Source organism: Zootoca vivipara, chromosome 12, assembly GCF_965207765.1.
Source record: "Zootoca vivipara chromosome 12, rZooViv2.hap1.1, whole genome shotgun sequence".
Classification (NCBI taxonomy): Eukaryota; Metazoa; Chordata; class Lepidosauria; order Squamata; family Lacertidae; genus Zootoca; species Zootoca vivipara.
In genome coordinates, this window is record NC_142595.1 from 34,365,860 (window position 1) to 34,385,307 (window position 19,448).

Genomic DNA, 19,448 nt, shown 5'->3' on the forward strand with positions numbered 1-19,448 from the left:
CATCATTCCCACCAGTGTGCACACTATTTTGTAATCTTTTGATGGGCCTAATAAAGGTACTGTCCTTTTGTGAATTTGAGGCAAGGGAGACATTCCTGTGTCCAGCTGTTCTGGCACTTTAAACTGGAGTTTTGGTCCCTGCATCCAAGGTGCAGTGTCGGCTCCCAACCACAGGATCAGCCTTTGTCCCCTGATCCGAATCCTTCCATCTTAAAATCAAGGAATAGCTGGGCATGCAGTTAACCACCTTGATAATCTAGGCTCCCCACTTAAAACAATGATTTGTAACAAGAATCTGAAGACACTGCTGGTGCAATTGGGTCCAAGAACAATTCACTTGCTGGTCCCATTTGCTTCTGTACCTGGCAGTGGGAACAAGGGGCCTTGTTCTCCATCTCCAGTAACATGTCTTGGGACGGCTCTGTAGAGAACACCACCGTATCTGTACTAGTCCAAAGCCACAGTGTTATGGAACAAAAGCATGTCTTCCTCAGTAACCTTATTTTTGTGTGTGTAACTAAGTTCTGCCTTGTGAGGTTCGACAGCTGGTTAGAGTGCCCTACACATTACATTGTTCTTCTGTCCACACAGCTGTTGGGGTTTTTATTATTATTATTATTATTTTGGGGGGAGAGACAAGCAGTGAGGCTGGGCCCAAAGAAAAGGCCCCTCTCTAAATGTAACCCTAAGGCCATCAGGCAGGCAAGCAGGCAATATGTTTGAGTAAGAGGTGGTTTCAACTTCTTTATTATTATTATTTCCCTCATGAATGTAACCATATAAAAACCATAAGTTATGAAACAGTCACACGATGTCAGCTTTTGAAGGGGCAAGGGATTTAAAAAAAGAAAAACCCCACACAACTCCCTTCCACAGATCCGAACAAGGAATTGTTAGGAGGGGGAAAGTACAAAACCGTCAGTGGGGGGGGGGGACTTAACACTCACAAAATGGAGATGCCTTTTCCACCCACACCCCTCCACGTGCCCTCTTGATAAAAACCTGTTGGGAACCCCCACCCCCTCCCCCACCCCCATTTGGGCACTGGATAGAAGTGTGTACCCTTCAAAAAACTGAGCAGCGTTTACACTGGAGCAGAGGATATTGTCAGGAGCAGTTACTCCAGAAAACAGGGCAGGAGGAGGGAGGAGGATCCTGGGCAACACAGTTTGGCAGGTGATACCAACAATGATTTAACTAACTAAAAAAAATTTATTTTTTAAAAAAAGAAATTCATGATGGAAGTCTGCTGTCGGGCCTCAGAACAAACGGACGGATGGACAAACCACCTGTGTCTTCAGTTGTGCTAACAGCCTTGGCTCCTGGCCTGGAGGAGGGGAGGTTGGATGCGGGTGGGGAAGGAAGATTTGAAAATGAGGGGCGATGGGGTTGAGGGGGGTCTTGGCTATTTCCCTCTAGCCTCTAATACTGACCCTCCCCTTGCTGGCCCAGAGTCGCAGCAACAAGAAACTACACAATGAAATGAATTAGTGAGACACCAACTTAAACAGGACGACAGGGAGGGTTAGCTCTGGGTTGCAAGGTCAGTTGGAGGAGGAGGAAAAAAAATATCTGGCAAGGGGTTGCTGAGCTAACGCATCCGGTAATCCGTTGAGCAAGACAGCTCACACAACTGGCCCTTGAAGTCCAGGTCGATGGTGAAGTCCAGGTCTCGCTGCACATGGGAGGAGAGAAAGGAAAGGTGTGTTCGTCACAAAGTGTTTTTTCCAAGATACACTCCCTTGGAACAAACCTCACATTACCTCTGTGCCCCCAGGGAATGGCTTGCCCTCTTTACCTCCTAAGTACCGTTCTGGAGATGCAACTAACTCCTTTCAACATCTCAACACCTGAGGGTGCTCCCCGGCCACAACAGATGTATTTACCAGGTCACACAAATGGAGCACTCATAACCACACTGAAAGCATGTGTGCCCAAGCTTTGGAACCTTTTGACAGCCCTGTGTGCCCCCTCCAACACTGCACCCGTCTCTTGATGCCACTGGATAGTAGGGCTGGGTGATGTACCATCCAAAACTGGTTTGAAGTCCATATTGTGATACCGCTTTCATAATTTTTGACCTGGCAATATATTGCAAACCGTGTGTGTCCGCGTGCACGCGCTATGCAAAAATCACAATACGGGGGAAACCATGAAGCCAGCAAATATCTCTACTAAGCTCCATCCTTATTTCAAGTATTGTGATATATCAGTATAGTATATCATGATGTTTAGCTGGTGATATATCACAATGTTGAAAACCAGATGTTGCCCAGTCCTACTGGATGGCTTCTTGCACCAAATGCCTCAAAAAGGAAAGGTTAGAGAGCTGAATGTCAAGTTGGCTGGGAAGAATGTGACTTTCTAAAGTCAATGAGCAACTATGGCCCAGACTGGGTGAGCTGGCCAGAGTGGCCCAGGCATGGAAGAACTGCATTGCTGCCAATGTGCTACTGGGCCAAACTTAAAGGCTTCTTTCATTATTCAAAGCCCTAAGCAACCTAGGGTTGCTCTGTGTGTCTCCCTGACCAACCAGAGAAGCATTTTGAACCATGATTCATGATGCCCACTAGGAGCAGGGCATTTAACATGGCCATGCTAATATTAAGCGAGCGTCATCAATGCTTCATTTTGGATGAGGGGTGGGAAACCTTTAGCCCTCCAGATGTCCCTGGACTTCAACTCCCATAATCCCCGACCATTTGCCATGCTGACTGGGACCGATGGGGGAGTTGGAGTCAAACAACATCTCCAAGGCCACAGGCACCTCACCTGTTTAAAAAGGCCTTCACACAGGCTTCCCAGCCACGTGCTCTCTGTGTGTTCCTGATGGAACAGTTTCTTCCCTATGACTGAGAATCTATTGTTATTCATGAAGTAGTAGTATAAACACAAAATATTTACACCTCCTCAAAATTGTAAACGCTAGTTTGTCAAAGTTCTAAAATGTTCACTTGTGTTTATCTTATGCGAGCTTTGGGCACTGAAGGAATTTAAAACTGAGTTGGGAAGGAAGAGACAGGGCTGGGGAGAGGGAGCTGGACCGTTTAAGCAGCATGGGCAGACACACAAATGAGGGAGGGAGGAAGTCTGCTCGCAGAGGCTACCATGGAGAGATTTATTGAGATCAACTTCCAGCCCGGATTATGCTGGGAAGCAACAGAATTCCTAGGCTTGGCAGCCACCCAGTCCTTGTGAGTCATAAAAATGCTGGGGAAATAAAGGGCTGGACCCAGATTGAGGACATATTGTCTCCCATCAAATATAGTCAATTCACCAGTTACTTCAGTTGAATGCACTTTTAAAGCCCTTAAAATCCCCTCTCTCACACACCCACACACCAGGGGGGGGGGAGTGAGTACCTATATATACAGGGACTTGAGGAAGATACAGATGTGTCTGCTTGCAACTTGTGTGGGCCCAGAGCCTTCCCTTTACTACCTCTGCATCACTGAATACATTTCTGTTCTTTAACAGTGTGCAATTACAGGAGGTGGCCATTTCCCGCAAGTTCAACTGATGCACAACCACCAACACTTGGGTCATTTTGGACCTGGAAGAGGGCAAAATGGGGTGGGGTGGACTTAGGTACGCTTTGCCAATGCACATGGGGGCCAGGGATGGAACCCCTGCACAAATGGGCCGCCGCCTGTGGTACAAAGGGTATTGTCTCAACATGGTGGCTGTTACCAAATGAACAAACAAAGCAACTCTTGACAAGTTACATGGTGCATTTCCCTGTGTGTGTGTGTGCGTGCATGTATATATGTGGATGCGTGCACGTGCACACACATCTGGGGTTGATTTTTAACATTCAGGACTGGTCAAGCGGGACCAGCCTCAAAATATTGCCATGAATCCTCACCCGCCTAAATGGAGTGGCTCCTTTTCTATCCAGGCTCAAGCTCCTCCTCCAGCCAACCATTCCACTTCCCACCCTCAGGTTTTTTGTTACTCTTTTCCCAACTGACCCTCCCCACTCCATCGCTACTCAGCCTGCACTGGACTGGTTTCTGGAGTTTCCTCCCCCCCCAACCCTCCCAAATAATTTTTTGCTTTATTTCCTTAAAATATTTTGCAAACCGACACACAGTTACTTCTCCCCCTCTTATTTCTCAATGGCCCCCATTTGGGCTTTGTTTTCGGCTTACCACCCTTGTTTGCCATTAGAGGAAGTGATGCTGCTAATGTTTACAAGGGCGGGCATATATAGGGTTAAGAACCAAAGTCCTCAACTCACATTGTTCTTGGCGTTCGGCTTCATGCCAATGGTGCCAAATATCTCCTCTCCTGTCTTCACTGTTAGGTAGTCCTCCATGTAAAAGACTGTCTGCTTCCAATGGGTGTAGGGAGATTCGGGACCTGGGAAGCAACAGCCATGTGAGGTCAATGTGCCGGAGGGTGCAGGGTGGGGAGATAGAACAGACATAGGGAAAGAGACATAGGCCCCACACATAGTGTCCCCTATACAGTGGTGCCTCGCTTAACGAATGCCCTGCTTAACGAAATTTCCGCTTAACGAAAGGTTTTTTCTAGCGGAGGTTGCCTCGCTAGACGAATGCGTTTTACGAAAAATTCATCTAGCGAATCACGGTTTCCCATAGGAATGCATTGAAATTCAATTAATGCGTTCCTATGGGCAAAAAAATAAAAAAAAATCAATGCATTCGTATGGGATTCGCTAGACGAATTTTTCGTTATAAGAAAAGACCTGTGGAACGAATTAAATTCGTCAAGCGAGGCACCACTGTAGTTTGCTTGGGTTTAGTTTACTTTTAGCTTTACTCTTAGCTCAGGTACTTCTTTTCCAAAAGAACTGAACCTTTCTCCTTGCTTTCAAGCTTCCCAACTGTGCTTTACAAGCTCCCACTTGGCAAAATCTACAAGAATTTTAGGCTGGGAGGAAAGCCCAGTCTCATAAACTACTAGCTCCTGGCTTCAACTGAGTTCCTTGCGTGCCAGGAACAGCACATTCTTCCCAGAAGTACAGGCTAAAAGTAGTCTGTTAACCAGCTAGTTCTTAAAAGCAGGTTTTTAGAAACCCCAAAGTTCTATTGCCCGTTACGATGCAGCCACCAAGTCCCACCCTGATTCAAGTATACTTGGAAGGCAGAACCAGACCACCAGCCTGCCCACTCCCCTGCTAACCCCTCAAACCAAGGTCATGCCCCTTACTGGTGGAGAATCCAGTGCGCTTGTGGCAACGAGTGAACTCTATGTTGAAATAGGCGACCAGGGCATGGATGTAGTCATTGCGCTTCACTTGGAGGCAGAAGGGTGATGTGAAGGTGAGATCTTCCACCTTCACCGTGTAGATATCCACCTCCTGCCAACCATGGGTGAGGAGGAGAGAAAGAAAGAAAATAAAGAGAAGGCATGAGAAGCAGCAAGAAATGAGGTCAAGAACATACTAAATCCTTACCCTTTACTAACCCAACACTACAAATTAAAAGCCAAGCATTAAGAAGCAAACTTCTGTGACCCTGTGCCAATCAAATCAGGGCCACCTATAAACAAAGGGGAAGGTCCATCATATTGGGGAATTTTTAAGCAAGTGGAAATACAGACATTAAAAAACAGAGTTAAGGGAGGACTGCACTTTACTCATTGTTTGTTTGTGTTTGGTCAGCTCTGGCCTTCAAGCTGGCTGTGAGAGGTTTGACAGATTCTCTCCCACTCCTCTTGAGGAGAGACCTTTATCACTGGCCTTCAACAGCCTTACAAGACAGGCTCTGCAACATTTTGCTGTCAATCCCTTTTGTGGTGCTGTTTCTCCATCCATCTCCTCCCACCAGAACAACAAGGCTGCAACCCTCTTGCCTGCAGACTCTGGTAGTGGGCTATCTGCTCCATGTCCCTAACAATAAACTAATACAGTCCAGAGCAGTTGTGTCACAATGTGGGGTGAGTGCAGGTGCTCTGCCAAAAAAGAGGAGCAAGCAGGAGAGTTGAACTAACGACGGCAATGGCAGGCAAAAATAGCCTGCAGCGCCACACACCGCAGCTAAACACTCACATCTGCCCTCCCACTTATCCAGATGTGGGCTGCAAACCCCATGGACTGGCACCATGTTTCCCCTAAAGTTTTGCATATCACCATTGCTCCATGCTTATCCATCTGAAGTCATGAAAGCCAGAGTTTCATTCCACCTAGTGAGCCGTGAACAGTTTTGAAGAGGCAGCAGCAACACAGGCAATAAGGGGAGGAAGTGAAGCACCCAAAACCTTCAGGTTCCTTTTGCTGTGCATTATGCCCTCTAGAAAAGTACATTGGCCTTGAAACAAGAGCATAACCAGTGGACAAACTGCATTTCGTAGGAGACAGGGTTCTCGACAGCAGCCATGGAGGTCCCTGGGCAGAATGTCCCATTGTGTGGTACCAAAGGCGAACTGCTCCAGAAGCTGTGCTTACGCCATCTTGGCACTCGAAACAAACCTTCAATTAATTGGCTAGGAGCTCATGTATGTTTATATATGCTTGCTTTGAGCCACTAATTGGCTTAACTTCGATGGTGCCCTTATCTGGGGGAACTGGGATGCTGGGCTCAAAAGCCCAGAAGAGGAACGTCTTGGGTATCTGCTACCTGTAGCCCTGGTCAGGTAGCTGACGTCATCTACCATAGTGTATAAAGAATGTATGCATTTGGGGCTGGGTGTGGACAGTCCACCAGCAGACAAGCCCTCTCCTTGCTGTGCAGCCTACTTGCTGTAGAGTCTGTCCCACGTATGCAAGGGCAAGGGGACCTGACAGACTGCTTTGCTGAAAGCCTATACCAATCTTCAATAAAGCAACAAGACTGCGCACTCTGGCATTTGGCATGCTTCCTGGGAACTCCTTCATCTCACAAACTCCCAGTAGCTTAGCCCTAGCTCGAGGGTGTGACACTCAGCTAGTAGTACCTTGATGAGGCAAGCATTGGTGACCAATTGCTTCGGGTCAACAACATCCACCAAAGGCTCCTTGATCGCCACATCTTTGATGCAGGACATGTCAAAGCCGTAGACATTCTCCCACCCTGCAGCAAGAGACACAGGTTGGAGGTGAAGTCAGATCCTGGAAGGCCGTAGCAGAGGGGCACAGCACCGAGAAACAGACAAAACTTCCCACCCATGACTGGTCTAAGAGTTTTTTTTAAAACTGTTAACCTTCAGGGAGCTATTCTGGAAGACATCTCTCGAGCAACACCCACCCTGCTTCTCACCGCAGAACCCCTGGACATTGCAGAAGGTTCTAGGACAAGTTTGTGGGTGCGCAGACAAACTGCTGACTGGGGCCCAACAGGCCTGGTGGCACCCCTGGATAACCAAGGGTTGACCCAAGAACAGACCCCACACCCCTATGCTGCTGTGGAATGTACCCCGGGGCGCAGGAAGCCGTAGCTTTGAACAAGCTGCATTTTTGGGAAGATTGTTTCCCATTATTCATGTTCTCTTGGAGAACCTACCAATTCCCAGAGGGCTGTTTGAAAGCCACCGGGCTGGGCCACCTTACAAGCAGAGAAATACTTGCTCCAAAACAAGATGGAAGGTACAGCTTTTCTCCAGTTACAGCACTCAGCCACCAACACCTGCACTTGTCACCCTTGTCTTCTGTTAGGGGAGCTCTTGCGCCTGGCCTTGTTCCCTGCAAACCACTGTGGTGCCACCTGCTACTTACAGTGGATCTTGTAATCTTTGTACTGCCGGTCTTCAATAGCTGTGATGTACAGTGTAGCACGGTCTGGAAATATGAGTCCATCGGGGGTCTTGGACAAAAAGAAATAAGTGTTGTTACAACTCACTTCAGCCCTATAGTGCCCATGATTTTTCCCTGCCCAGAGAAACTGATTCCTTGTGCTGAACTACTGGATGAGTATGTGAGAGCTTCAATCCAAACACCATCCTGATTTGAATTATAACAAAGTGGCCTGGATTCAATTTACATGCTGCAGAGCTTTAGACTTCAAGCAGCTGTTAGAAAAATGCAACTATAATTAAAAGTCATGATTTGCTGCTAAGCTTCAAGTCACACATTCACACTCCAAGTTATTACAGTATCGAACTTACAGTTTAACTTTTCCTATGGCTTTCCTGAGGGCTGATCCTAGACCTGGGCAGTGTCATACACTATTCACACAAACACAACTTGCTTCTAGAGCTAACATGGAAGAATGTGTCCCAAATTTGTTTCCACACCTCAGAGCATCCCAACAGGAAGTGGCTCTAAATCCCCACTGGGGCCATTTTGCCCTTTGATGAGGTTTCATTTCCCCTCAATCTTAAAAGCTGTTTGAGCATACTGCCCTTCTAACTAGGGAACATAGTCTAATTCAGCAAACGGTTGCTCTTATGACCGAGGGCCAGTGACAAAACCTGCCCCTTGTGAAGCAGAGTCCCCACAAGGAACAGCTTTTGGTTCGACCTGGGAATCTGCACAGTATACACGGCATGCCACAGTCCCAGTGTCAAAGGAATTGACACCATATTGGAAGTCCTGGTTACTGCTGTTTGTCCAGCTGATCAGGTTTGTGAACCTGGGATATTAATAAGAAGCAGCCGCCCCAAATTTGCACCCTCCACATGTTTTGGACCACAACATCCAAAACATTTGGTGGGCAACAGGTTGGAGGAGCTCACTATCTCAACTGCTCTTTCAGCCAAGAAAGCAACAGAAACCGTTCTGCCCCTAAGGTCGGGGGGGGGGGGGAAGAGGCTGGTGCACTCAGTTATCAGCACATCAGGAGACTCAAAAGTGCCAGTATGGACCCAGGAATTGCAGGCACAGCAACGGGGCAGGGCAGAGACTCACCAGCCACTTGTCCCGGGCGTAGATGACAGTGTTGAGCATGGACTCGTAGAAGAGGCAATAGCCCATCCACTCACTGATGATGATGTCAACCTTCTCCACAGGCAGCTCCACCTCCTCCACTTTGCCCTTGATGATGGACACCACTTCACCAGAGAAACATAACAAGAATGTTAGCGTTGCACTGGAAGGAGGTGCAGGCCGGCAGCAGCAATGGGATTTCCTCATATTAATAGATGTTCGGCAATGACTAGACAGGGGCTCTTGCAAAAACATGACCTTCCCCAAGCAAAAGAATTAACACACACAAAGTGCCTGGGAGAGTTGCAACAGCAACCGATCTCTGTCAGAAAGAGTTTACAGCCTAGCATTCAGCAGAGATGAGGAAGGTAGAAGCAAAGTAAGGCAGGGGGAAAGGGTGTGCGTTGAAATTCAGTTTCTTGTTTTCATGGTTAGTTTTAGTCAGGGAGGAGGAATAAAAGATGATGGGAGTTTCGACAATTGACTTGAAGGAAGAGACAGGCAGCAGCTAACAGGTGCATGATATGGCAGACGTTTAAAGGGCAAGGGAGAATGTAAAACAAAATTAACTCACCATGATCGAGTTTGTTGGCTTTGACAATTTTGACAGCGTAGTCAGAGATACTGGAGCATTCAATCTGTTAAGAGGGCAGTACCAAAAGGAGAGAAAGGATATTCACATGTCCGTACACTATACAAAAGTAAAAATACTTCTCCCTTCTTGCCTTGCTCACCCAGGAAAGAATCTTATTCATGCCCTCCACTAAATGTTGTTTCAATTCAGTACATCATGACCTCAGCACTCTTTGGGGCAAAGTTTTACTGCAAACTAAAGAAGTAAATGTTTCTAGTCCTCATGGCTGTGCAGCAAGACACAGCAAACAAAGGGGCAGCAACGTCTAGTCTCTCCTCCAACCTCAGCTTTCTCCCGAGGTCCAGCTACCTTGCCCCACATTCCCAAATTCTGAAAGGAACACAGAGTCAGGCTGGCAACACACACACACTTAATATGCATGACTGGTTCCTACAACAGAATTTGGTTTTGTGGGTGGAGAATACAGATTTTATAGAACCTATCAGTGCTTGTGTTTTTATGCTTACCACCCCTCACAAAAAGCACACAGACCAACCAGCCTATGGCCACTTCACTCACCCCAATGACCCGCTTGGCACCAGCCTTGGCTGCGAACATGCAGAGGATTCCAGTCCCGCTGCCAACATCTAGGACCACTTTGTCTTTGAAGAGGTGCCGGTTGTGAAACATGGAATTTCTGTATGTCAGCGTGCGCACCTCATCTTTCAGCATTTCCTGGGGGCAGGAAGGCACATCAGTCAACTTTCACAAAATCCATCTACACAAACACACCCCTTGGACAGGCAAGAATGGGTCCCTGCGCCAAGGAGGTGCTTTGTAACCCAAGCCCCAGCCAACTCTCTGTCACCTCATGGATCCCGAAGTGGGCGTAAGAATCAAAATAGTAATCCTTGGAGGTCATCTCCTCCGCCGTTGGCTTGGCGCTGCTTTCTGGCTGGGTGCACGAGACCTGGTGAAAGACAAGAGGCAGTTAAGGCGAAACAGGCCCACACAGGCAGGATCTCTCAATATAACAAGTCCCCTCCCCTCAACCTCTTCATCAGTCATTCCCATTAGCTTTCATTCTTTTCATCTTAAGATTCTTCAGCTGGCAGCAGGGTTGCAATGTTTAGTTAATTAACAGGTTGGATAAATTCAAAACATTTTACTATAAGGTGCCCCTGATTGATTTGGACAGGGTTACAATGTTCATAGTCAATTAACTCGCTGGATCAATTAACTGGTTGGATAATTTCAAAACATTTTACTGTAAATATGACCCCGATTGAATTGGGCAGTTTTTTTCTAAAAAAAAACAGTCAGTACAACTACTTATAAAAATTCAGGCTGGCAAGTGCTGTCTTAACAGGCATTACAGCCTATATGTAGGAGGAATGCAGCCAGCATCATCTCAGAAGAGGCAACAAACATGCATGAATGAGCTGAAAAGAAATAGGCCTTTTTTCTTGGAGACTATTCCTTTAATTCATTTGCACACCTATGCCAATTTAACCAATCACTCAATTAAAATGTCTTCAGTTGGGTGACTGCCTTTGGTAGTAGTATTGATAAACCAACTGCTTTATAGTACCAATTGTTTCTGATCATCACATCTGCAAAAGTAATTCCGTTTTTGAAGGATGAATACATTTTGAGGGGGGGGGGGGGTTCCAAGGGACCAACAGAGCCTTTTGGAAATATCTGCAACTGGTTTTCCTCTCTTCCCCATAAACCATATATTCCAATTATGCGACAGTGATATAGTCTTCAGAAGTAACATCTTACTCCAAACCCATATGAGTACCAGCCCACATGTGCTAATCATTTGTATCTTAAAAAGCAATGGGGTGGGGAGAGACTAGCACTTAACAACTTACTTGCAGACACATTTACTACAACTGACTTTTATAAGCCTGAATTTGCAAGCTGTAGGGTCAGCAACTGGCAACCCCGGGGGCCAATCTGACCCTGCCAAGAAGGCTATTGGGGACACTGTAGTTGAAACAGCCTAGCTGGAGGCTAGCAGCAGCAGGGAATGGATCTCTTTATTCAACTTTGTATCTGTGCAGGGTCTGAATCCTGATACAGTATTTTACTGAAATGAGACACAAATGCCCAACAAATACAGTGGTACCTCTACTTACGAATAACTCTACTTACGAATGTAGCTCCGTCCGCCATCTTGGATGCGGTTTAGATAGGATTTTTTCTACTTAATTGAATTTTTAGATAGGGTTGCTTCTACTTACAATTTTTTTTCTCCCAATGCATTCCTATGGGATTCGACTTACAATTTTTTCCGACTTACAAATGTGTGTTCGGAACGCATTAAATTCGTAAGTAGAGGTACCACTGTATATAAGATAGGGCTCTACTATAGAGGACAGCAGCTCTTTAAGCAGTCTCATGCCCATCCACCAACCACCAGAAATTCTGACACAATTCAGAGACTGAACCTCAAACCTTAAATACACAATGCATGTGCCCCACAAAAGACCTCTGATCCCTTAACCTTTTGCCTCTCTGTTATCACCCCAATTACTAGGATGTAGATAAGCTCCTTCAGGAAGGGATCAAGGGTGTTTTAGGTATCTCGGTTTTGCTTAGGAAAATATGGAAAACCTGTTGTGTACATTGATGGCACTGCAATACTCTTATTGGGAGAGTGGCCCTGTGTAAAACTAAATGCCAATAGTGGCTCTCTGTCAAAGTGAAGTTCTGATTTACAACCCATCATTCTGCCTGCAATGGAAATTACATGGCTCTCCTTTCAAGCTCCACCTCAACATAAAGTCATTAGTGTAATGAAAGCTTAATTATCTTATTTCCACATGTAGCACACCTTCACACTTCCATGTGTCTTGGGTTCTCAGTGTTGCCGACAGGCTTTAGAATGGGGCCAAATATCACCCCCAAAACATACCAGAATTTGCATTGGGGGGCCGATTTACAAAACTACTTTCCGGCCCGTATCAAGATCACACAGGTCTATTTTGCTTGTGTGCTCACAGTGGATCAGCCCTGTCTTGAGAGATTACCAAAGCCTATTCTTGGATAGAGAGCTCATTTAGCTCAGATTACGCTGGGACTGGTTAACTCTGATTGCATTCATATTAAAAAGCAGCAGCACTGATGCCCTTTCTGTGGTTTTGGCTTTTAATTGACCACCTCTGAGGAAAAACCTAAAGTATTTCACGATCCTTTTAAGTAGACTGCTTCATTTAAAAACAGAAGCCACTATAAGCTATTATTAGGACAAAAGGATGTTTATGTTCCCCCTGCTGTCAACTAGAATTCTAGCTTTTTTTAAAAAAACCACATTTGCATTCCCTGCCCCCATTAGGCAATGTGAGGTGAGAAAGCAGGGGACCACTTTTGCACCACTGCTGCAACCACCAGATTTCAAGATTCCAGTCCTAACTTTCACTTCTCTAGGCTTCATATGGTTGAGGTCTCCTGCTCAAAACTGGGGGCAGGAGAAGATCGGAAAATAGGACTGCAGGAGGTGTGGTCTTAAATCATTCACAAGTTGCATTTCCAAGCATGTCACTCAGCGGGGGGGTGGGGGTGTTTGAACCTGCCCAAAAAACAGTCTTCGGAAGTAAAAGCTGGAAGCCCCCATCAGATTCATGCCTCCAAAGTCCCAAAGCTAGACTGCTCCGACACACTAGGAAGTTTACCCCGCAGAGCAAAGAACAGAGGCTTGGTTGCGGGGCGGGTGGAGAACATAGGAGGATGCCTTCTACAGTCAGGCAGTTTGTCCATCTTTCCCAGTATCATCTGCAGGGGGTGCCAACAGCTCTCCAAAGTTTCAAACAAGAAGTCTCTCCCAGTCCTGCCTGATGATGCTGTGGGCCAGTGTTCAAAATTCCCCAGGCGCCAGGTGTGTTTTGAAAGACAATCTGTTGCAAGCCGCCTTGAGGATTACTGGGATTGAAAGGTGGGATATAAACCTCCTGAACAGATAAAATATAGGGCAGGTGGAAGTTTCTCTCATTCCTGCCTGAATGAAGACAAGCTGCAGTTCCGTGGTCCAGCACATGCTTTACACAAAAAAGGTTCAATCCCCAGCATCTCTAGGTTGGGCTGGGGTGGAAAAAAGACCTCGCTGCGAAACCCTGGAGAGTCGTCATTTGTTAGCTTTGAGAGTTCTTAGCTAGAAGGACTAATGGCCTGATTTGGAATAAGGAAGCTTCCTGTTGCAAATCTGCCACCATGGCCTCTTCTATACCTGGGTCACTCTTTCTCCAAAAAAATCTTCCTTTAAAAATTAAGTCAAAATAAAATTGGTGTAAGCCACCTTAAATTTAGCAACTCACTTGCAGCTCCCATTCCATCTGCTAAAACACGGGTGGAAAAACTCTGGCCCTTCGGATGAATGCGGACTCCCAGCTCCCCCAGCTCTCAACCACTGGCCCCATGGGGTAGAGCTGATGGGAGACCAACAATATCCGGAGGGCAGCAAACGTTATTGTGGCACGCAACCCTGTGGACTAGAGGCCACGTCAAGTGCACCAAAAGTGGGCGGCAGTTCACAAAAGCTTCTGCCCGCAATACACCTGTTGTTGCTTTACGGTGCCCCAATATCCTGTTTGGATTTTAGGAGTCAGCTCTGTGCAGGGTTGGAAAGCACTTGTCAGGTTTGTGTGTGTTTCAGTGACAAACCACTGAGTTCTCCCCCTTTTGGGTCAACCACAGCACGCCAATTCCACTTTTGTGACTGGAAAAAGTCTGTTGTCTGGGAGAAACTCAGCAAGACTCTCTACTTCAGTCTTCTTAGCTCCACAATACCTATGGACCCAGATTCCACTTTCCCCCCGCTTTCCACTCTAGGGCCAATATTTTCACCCCAACCCAGGGGAAGGGTGGCAGGCTGCCCCAGTGTAGGCCTACCTCCTGAGCTGCTCTACCCCCCCACCTGCCCCCTGGAGTGAGGAGCTGCAACAAAAGTTAAGGAAACAGTGAGTCAAGACTCCCAAATGCAACCAGCTCCTTCACCCATGGCCCCAGAGCCACATGGGTCCATATGCAGCCCTGCCCCACGTATCTCCATGCTCAACATACATTGCATGCCTGTTGGAAAATGAACCAGCCTCCTTACAGTTTGGATTTTAAAAGGGGGGGAAGAAAGAATTGAGGGTGGGTGGGGAATCTGTAGTATGAACTCCTTCCCACCCCCCACCCCCAGTTCCAACCCAAAAACAAGCTGCAGAATTTATTTGACCTGATTTTGGGATGGCATTGTATTAGAACTGGGAAAGTGTGGATCAGGAAGAAAGGCTCGGGAAACACAAGAGGGACAATGGGTGTCTAGCGCACTGGAAGTAGGAGCCACAGGCAAAGACAAGCAGCCAGGCTGAGCACAGCTGTTCCATCTCTGACCAGCAATGAAATCCTCTTTTCTCACACACCCTCCCCCCAAAAAGGTTCCTGAACCTTCAACCTGAACGCCCCCTCACAATCTCCATTTTCGTTTTCTCTCTGAAAAGCAGAAACCCAGGTTTTTGTATACCAAACTACCCATTTTTCCCCATTCGCAACCATATATAAATTATTTGGATCAAAAGTGGAAGCGGGCTCCAGACTACGCGAGATCGCATTATCAGCAGATTTAACCGTCTGAAATAGAACAACTGTGACCTGGCTCCATAGCCTCAGTGTGGATTAGTAACACTCATTCAACAAAACATGTATGTTCAAGGGACCCCACTCTTTTCTCTCCTGTGCCACTTAGCTTTCTGGACTGAGCGGGTACCGTATAACAAGTCAAAATCACCAGCGAATATTAATGATGTGGTCTAAATGATGTACACAAGCAAGCCAGAATGGTAGGGATTAAAAACCAATTCTGCAGAAGGGGGGAGGGTGGTGAGTGGGCAGGAGAGAGGGGGGAGGCAGAATGTGGCTACATCTACAACTCATGGGGAATTAGATGGGTTATTCCTAGCCGCTCTGAAGGGCAATACCTCTACGCCTCTTAAAAGCATGGGAGCAACTACAGAGGCATTTTTTTTAGCAGAGGACAAGTGCAAGGTAGAGAAAGGGGTGACTGGGTGATGCACCGCCAAGCTGGCGACATAGCAAGGAAAATAGATTTTCTTTTGCCAGGGCTAGCGTGCCTCACCCACACCCAGGGCTGGGCACTAGTCTAGCCCTCGTGAACTCAAAGGATATTTACATCTTCTAGCGGTGTCTGCAGGCTCATCCCATTAGCCAGCGTGGTTACAAAATTCTAGGAGAGAGAGAGTAACAAGGGAAATAAGGTCAATTCAAAGCTCAACGGGAACTGAGCCGGAGACTGGGTCTTATTGATGATGGGGATTGGGGGGGGGGGTCAGAAGAGGTGGCAAAAAGATGGTTAAGGACACAAAAACCAGACTTGTGAGGGTGGCAGGGGTGTGTGTCAAAGGAGTCTCCTGCTAAGTTTGCCACAGGTGGCTAAGAAGACTGGGTCAGGTACTGGGTCTTAAGATCGCCATGGCAACAGAGGCAGATAGATGCAAGGAAGGGGAAGGTTGTACTCAGGAGGGGTTCTCTTATGTTGTGAAGAGTAACAGACACCCCCACCTTCCAAATAATGCATGCACTCTATTATCAGCCACTATGATAACCACAGCACATGGAACAAGGTCGCCACTGGTCCAAAAAAGCCCTCTTACAGGATTACCACAATCTCATGCCGTAAATAGAAAACAAAACCCATCTGAAATACCAATGAGGTTGCTATGCCAAGCTATTAGGGGCCCTGCCAAGCTGCTCTGTTAACACACCCTCCCAGAAAATTCAACAATGGCTCTCCCCCTCTGCTTCCTACTCTCCCTGCTCCGCTCCCCTTGATGAAGGGCCAGATGTTTTTGGACAGCATCTCCACAAGGGACTAATAGGCAAAGATGCATAGACATGGCTAGAAATGGCTATGTATGGAGATGAAAAAGAAATGGCATACGGTTTGCATGGGCTCTTTAAGATGTTGGGGTGGGGGGGAATATGACTGCCACTTGTCATTCAGCACTTCTGTTCAGGACCATTGTGCTTAACACCCCTGCCATTTGGTTTCACTACTCTCAATAGTCATTGCAGATATGTCCATTATTTTCAAAGCCCACAAATGCATAGGGTCTACACTGCAAGCTGCCAACCCAAGCCAAGGGAATCATTTGCAGGAGCCTCTGCTCTAGTCTGGTGCTAGTTGTCCTGTGCCAGACTATATTGCTTCTCACTGGCTCAGAGGCACAGGCACCAATGGAAAGGGCTCTAGCTCACTGAGAACATCTGCCTTGTATGCAGAACACCCAAGGTTCAATCCCCAGCATCTCCAAGGACTGGGAAAGAGTCCCAGCCTGAAACCCTGAAGAACTGCTGCCAGCCAGTGTAGCCAATACTGACCTAGATGGACTGGTGGTCTAACTCAGGAAGCTTCGTTATGTTCAGCAAAAAAACTTTGAATGAATGTGGCAACTGTTTTGGGATGTAGTTGAGGGGCCGCTTTTAAGGGACCCTTAAAAGTGCAAATCGAAAGGCAAACTGCCTCATCTTAGTGAGGGTAGCGAGCTCTCCTTTCTTATCCAAACTATGAAGGCCCTGATCCCTTTTCAATAAGAACACATGGCAGAGAGTTGTGTGGGGAGTTCCCCACTGTTGCAACACTGGGTGCTCCTTTGTTCAAACGATCACCACATGGCGAAATAGGCGGGAGACACACTAATTTCCTGCTAAGGCAGGCACATATTCTTCCCCGCTTCCAGTCCCATACAGCTTCCTCTTCCAACACTGTACAACCCCACATTCCAGTTTACCTTTCACTTCCAAACTGCCTTTCATTCTTTCCCTCACCACAGCACCATCCTTCCAAACTTAACCCCATCCTCTCAAGCCTATAGGTTGTTGTCCAAACTTCCCCTATTATTTTCCTCCCCAATGAAGCTCCACATGCAAGGCCCCCAGGCTCACCCTAGCCCTATCTAAGTTCCGAGAGCTTTCCCTGACCACCTTTTCACCCATAAGAAGCCCCCCACCCCTGGATTTCCCAATATTACCAAACTCCCTCCAACTCCTCCTCTTTCACTGGCACCTCCTTGAACAGGGCAAAGCACAATAAGCGCTCTCTTCCTAAAATCAAATTTCACTGAAGACGCTTGCGGCTTCACAGACCCACATGTAACCCAGGACACAGACAAACCCTCCATCAACAACAGCCCCCTTAATTGCCAGGGCACAAGCCACTTGGGAGTTTGGATCCAGTGCTTAAGTGAAAACTAGGAAAGATCTTTTTTTTGGGGGGGGGGAGATCAGGAAGCAGCAGACAGGCTGAGCATACCGCTACCTCAGATAGGTTGGAGACTGGGGGTAATGCTTAGGAAGAGGTTTGGGAACGAAGACTGCATAGCTGCCAAGTTATCCCTTTTTTAAAGGGATTTTCCCTTATGCTGAATAGGCTTCCTCGCGAGAAAAGGGAAAACTTGGCAGCTATGGAAGACTGTTTAGCAAATTTCTTCGGGTGTTTTCTTTTTTTTGGGGGGGGAGGGTGCTTTCCCCCTCTGGAATAACTGAATTTGATTAAGTAAAAAGGGGACCTTTGTTAAATGAGAGTCAATGGGGGGGGGCATGAGGGTTCCTTTTTGGTCCAGGGTGGGGTTTAACACGAGCTCACAAACCCCAGCGGGATGCGGGAATATTACATTACAAGAGCAAGTCAATCGCCTGCGGGGCTAAAAAGAATCCCAAGGGGGCTGGAAGTTCAATGGGCCGGATTCTCCTTGGACAAAGAGCTCAGTTACAACAACGAATGGCCGGGGAGCGGGGCGGAGAGAGAAGTGTTACGGGGGGGGGGGGGGAGTGCGGTGGTCGGGAGGTGGGGAAAACTGGGAAGAGCGACCCAAGGGGGCCAAGGAGCATCTGCAAGGGAAGCAGCCTACCGGCGGGACAAAACAAAACAATGCTTTTTTTTTAATTGGCGGTGCTGGGGGGGGGGGGGCGTGTTGCAAAGAAGACTTTCCAAGGGACGAGGTTTCTTCTACATACCGTACATCGCGGGAGGCTGGCGGGGGGCGGAGCTCCACGGGCCTCCCCCCCCCGGGCCAAAGGAGGCGGGGTCCTATGGGGCAAGGCGTGCCATGCGGCTACCATGAGGAGCGCAGGCATGTTCAACGAGAGGGAAGCGGGGGGGGGGGGACCCATAACTTTATGGTGTGGGAAGTGGGATGGAAGAAGGCGGGTGCAGAGCGAAATGGAAGGGAAAACCAAACGGGAGATCCTGTTCAATATTATTCATATTTCGGGGGGGGGCGGCTGCGCACAATTTAATCTTTATTTCTACCCCACCTTCAGATTGATACTCACTAACGCGGGTGGGGGTGGGTTAACCCTAACCCTAACCCCCCCCAAAAAAATGAGCACATGAGGAAAGGGGGGCGATGGGATTCTTCTCTAGGGCACCAAAAGACTCCCAGAGGTGAGGAAGGGGAGGATTCAACGAGCAGAGGCAGAAGGGAAGGAGGAGATGTGGGGCTGAGGCGCTTGGGGGCCGGGTCAGCGAGGCACCGCGGGGCCTTTCAAGGGAGTGGGGGGGCTCAATGGCAAGAGGCTGAAAGGGGTCTCAGGTGAGCAAATCCACCCACCCCCAGGGAGCAAGGGGGTTATGGGGTACTAGAGGGAAGCTGGGGCAGCCACTAGGTCTCCCGCCGCCGCCTTTCTTTCTCCCGTCCACCCGCCCTCCCACACTCCCCTCACCTCCATGATGCAGTTTGCAGCCTCCGCCATCTTGTGAATGAGACACAGAAAGAGAAGCACTGGCTCGGCTCCCCCAAGCCTTGCTGAGCGGAGGGGAGGGGGCTGGTCAGCCCATTGGGCGGAGCCGTTGTCATTCAAGGGGCATGGGCGGGAAAGGAAGTAAAGCCCGCCTCTGGATTTTCATAGGCTGACTGGGTCTCGGACCGTCAGAAGGAGGAATGGCTGTCTATCAACCGACGCGTAATCCCCATTGGACCAACTCGGAGAGGCAGAGGTGGTTCTTGGTCGTTTATTTGCGCGCGCGCGCGCTGAGCGCTCCCAGAGGCTAAAGATCCAAAG

At 47.9% G+C, this 19,448-nt stretch overlaps 1 protein-coding gene across 2 annotated transcripts; it reads right to left on the reverse strand.

Moving 5' to 3' along the window:
* Window positions 1-731: 731 nt before the first annotated feature.
* On the reverse strand, window positions 732-19,148 carry PRMT1 (protein arginine methyltransferase 1). Of its 2 annotated transcripts, XM_035134963.3 has the most exons (11): window positions 19,110-19,148; window positions 15,559-15,612; window positions 10,249-10,350; window positions 9,960-10,115; window positions 9,381-9,444; window positions 8,789-8,931; window positions 7,658-7,745; window positions 6,901-7,016; window positions 5,176-5,326; window positions 4,241-4,362; window positions 732-1,675 (listed from the first exon to the last, which is right to left on the reverse strand). In XM_035134963.3, the coding sequence occupies exons 1-11, from the start codon at window positions 19,137-19,139 to the stop codon at window positions 1,592-1,594; spliced, it is 1,110 nt and encodes a 369-aa protein (XP_034990854.1). In that variant the 5' UTR covers window positions 19,140-19,148; the 3' UTR covers window positions 732-1,591. The 2 variants fall into 2 exon arrangements, with proteins under 2 accessions (XP_034990854.1, XP_034990855.3); XM_035134964.3 differs by lacking the exon at window positions 15,559-15,612.
* Window positions 19,149-19,448: the final 300 nt, after the last annotated feature.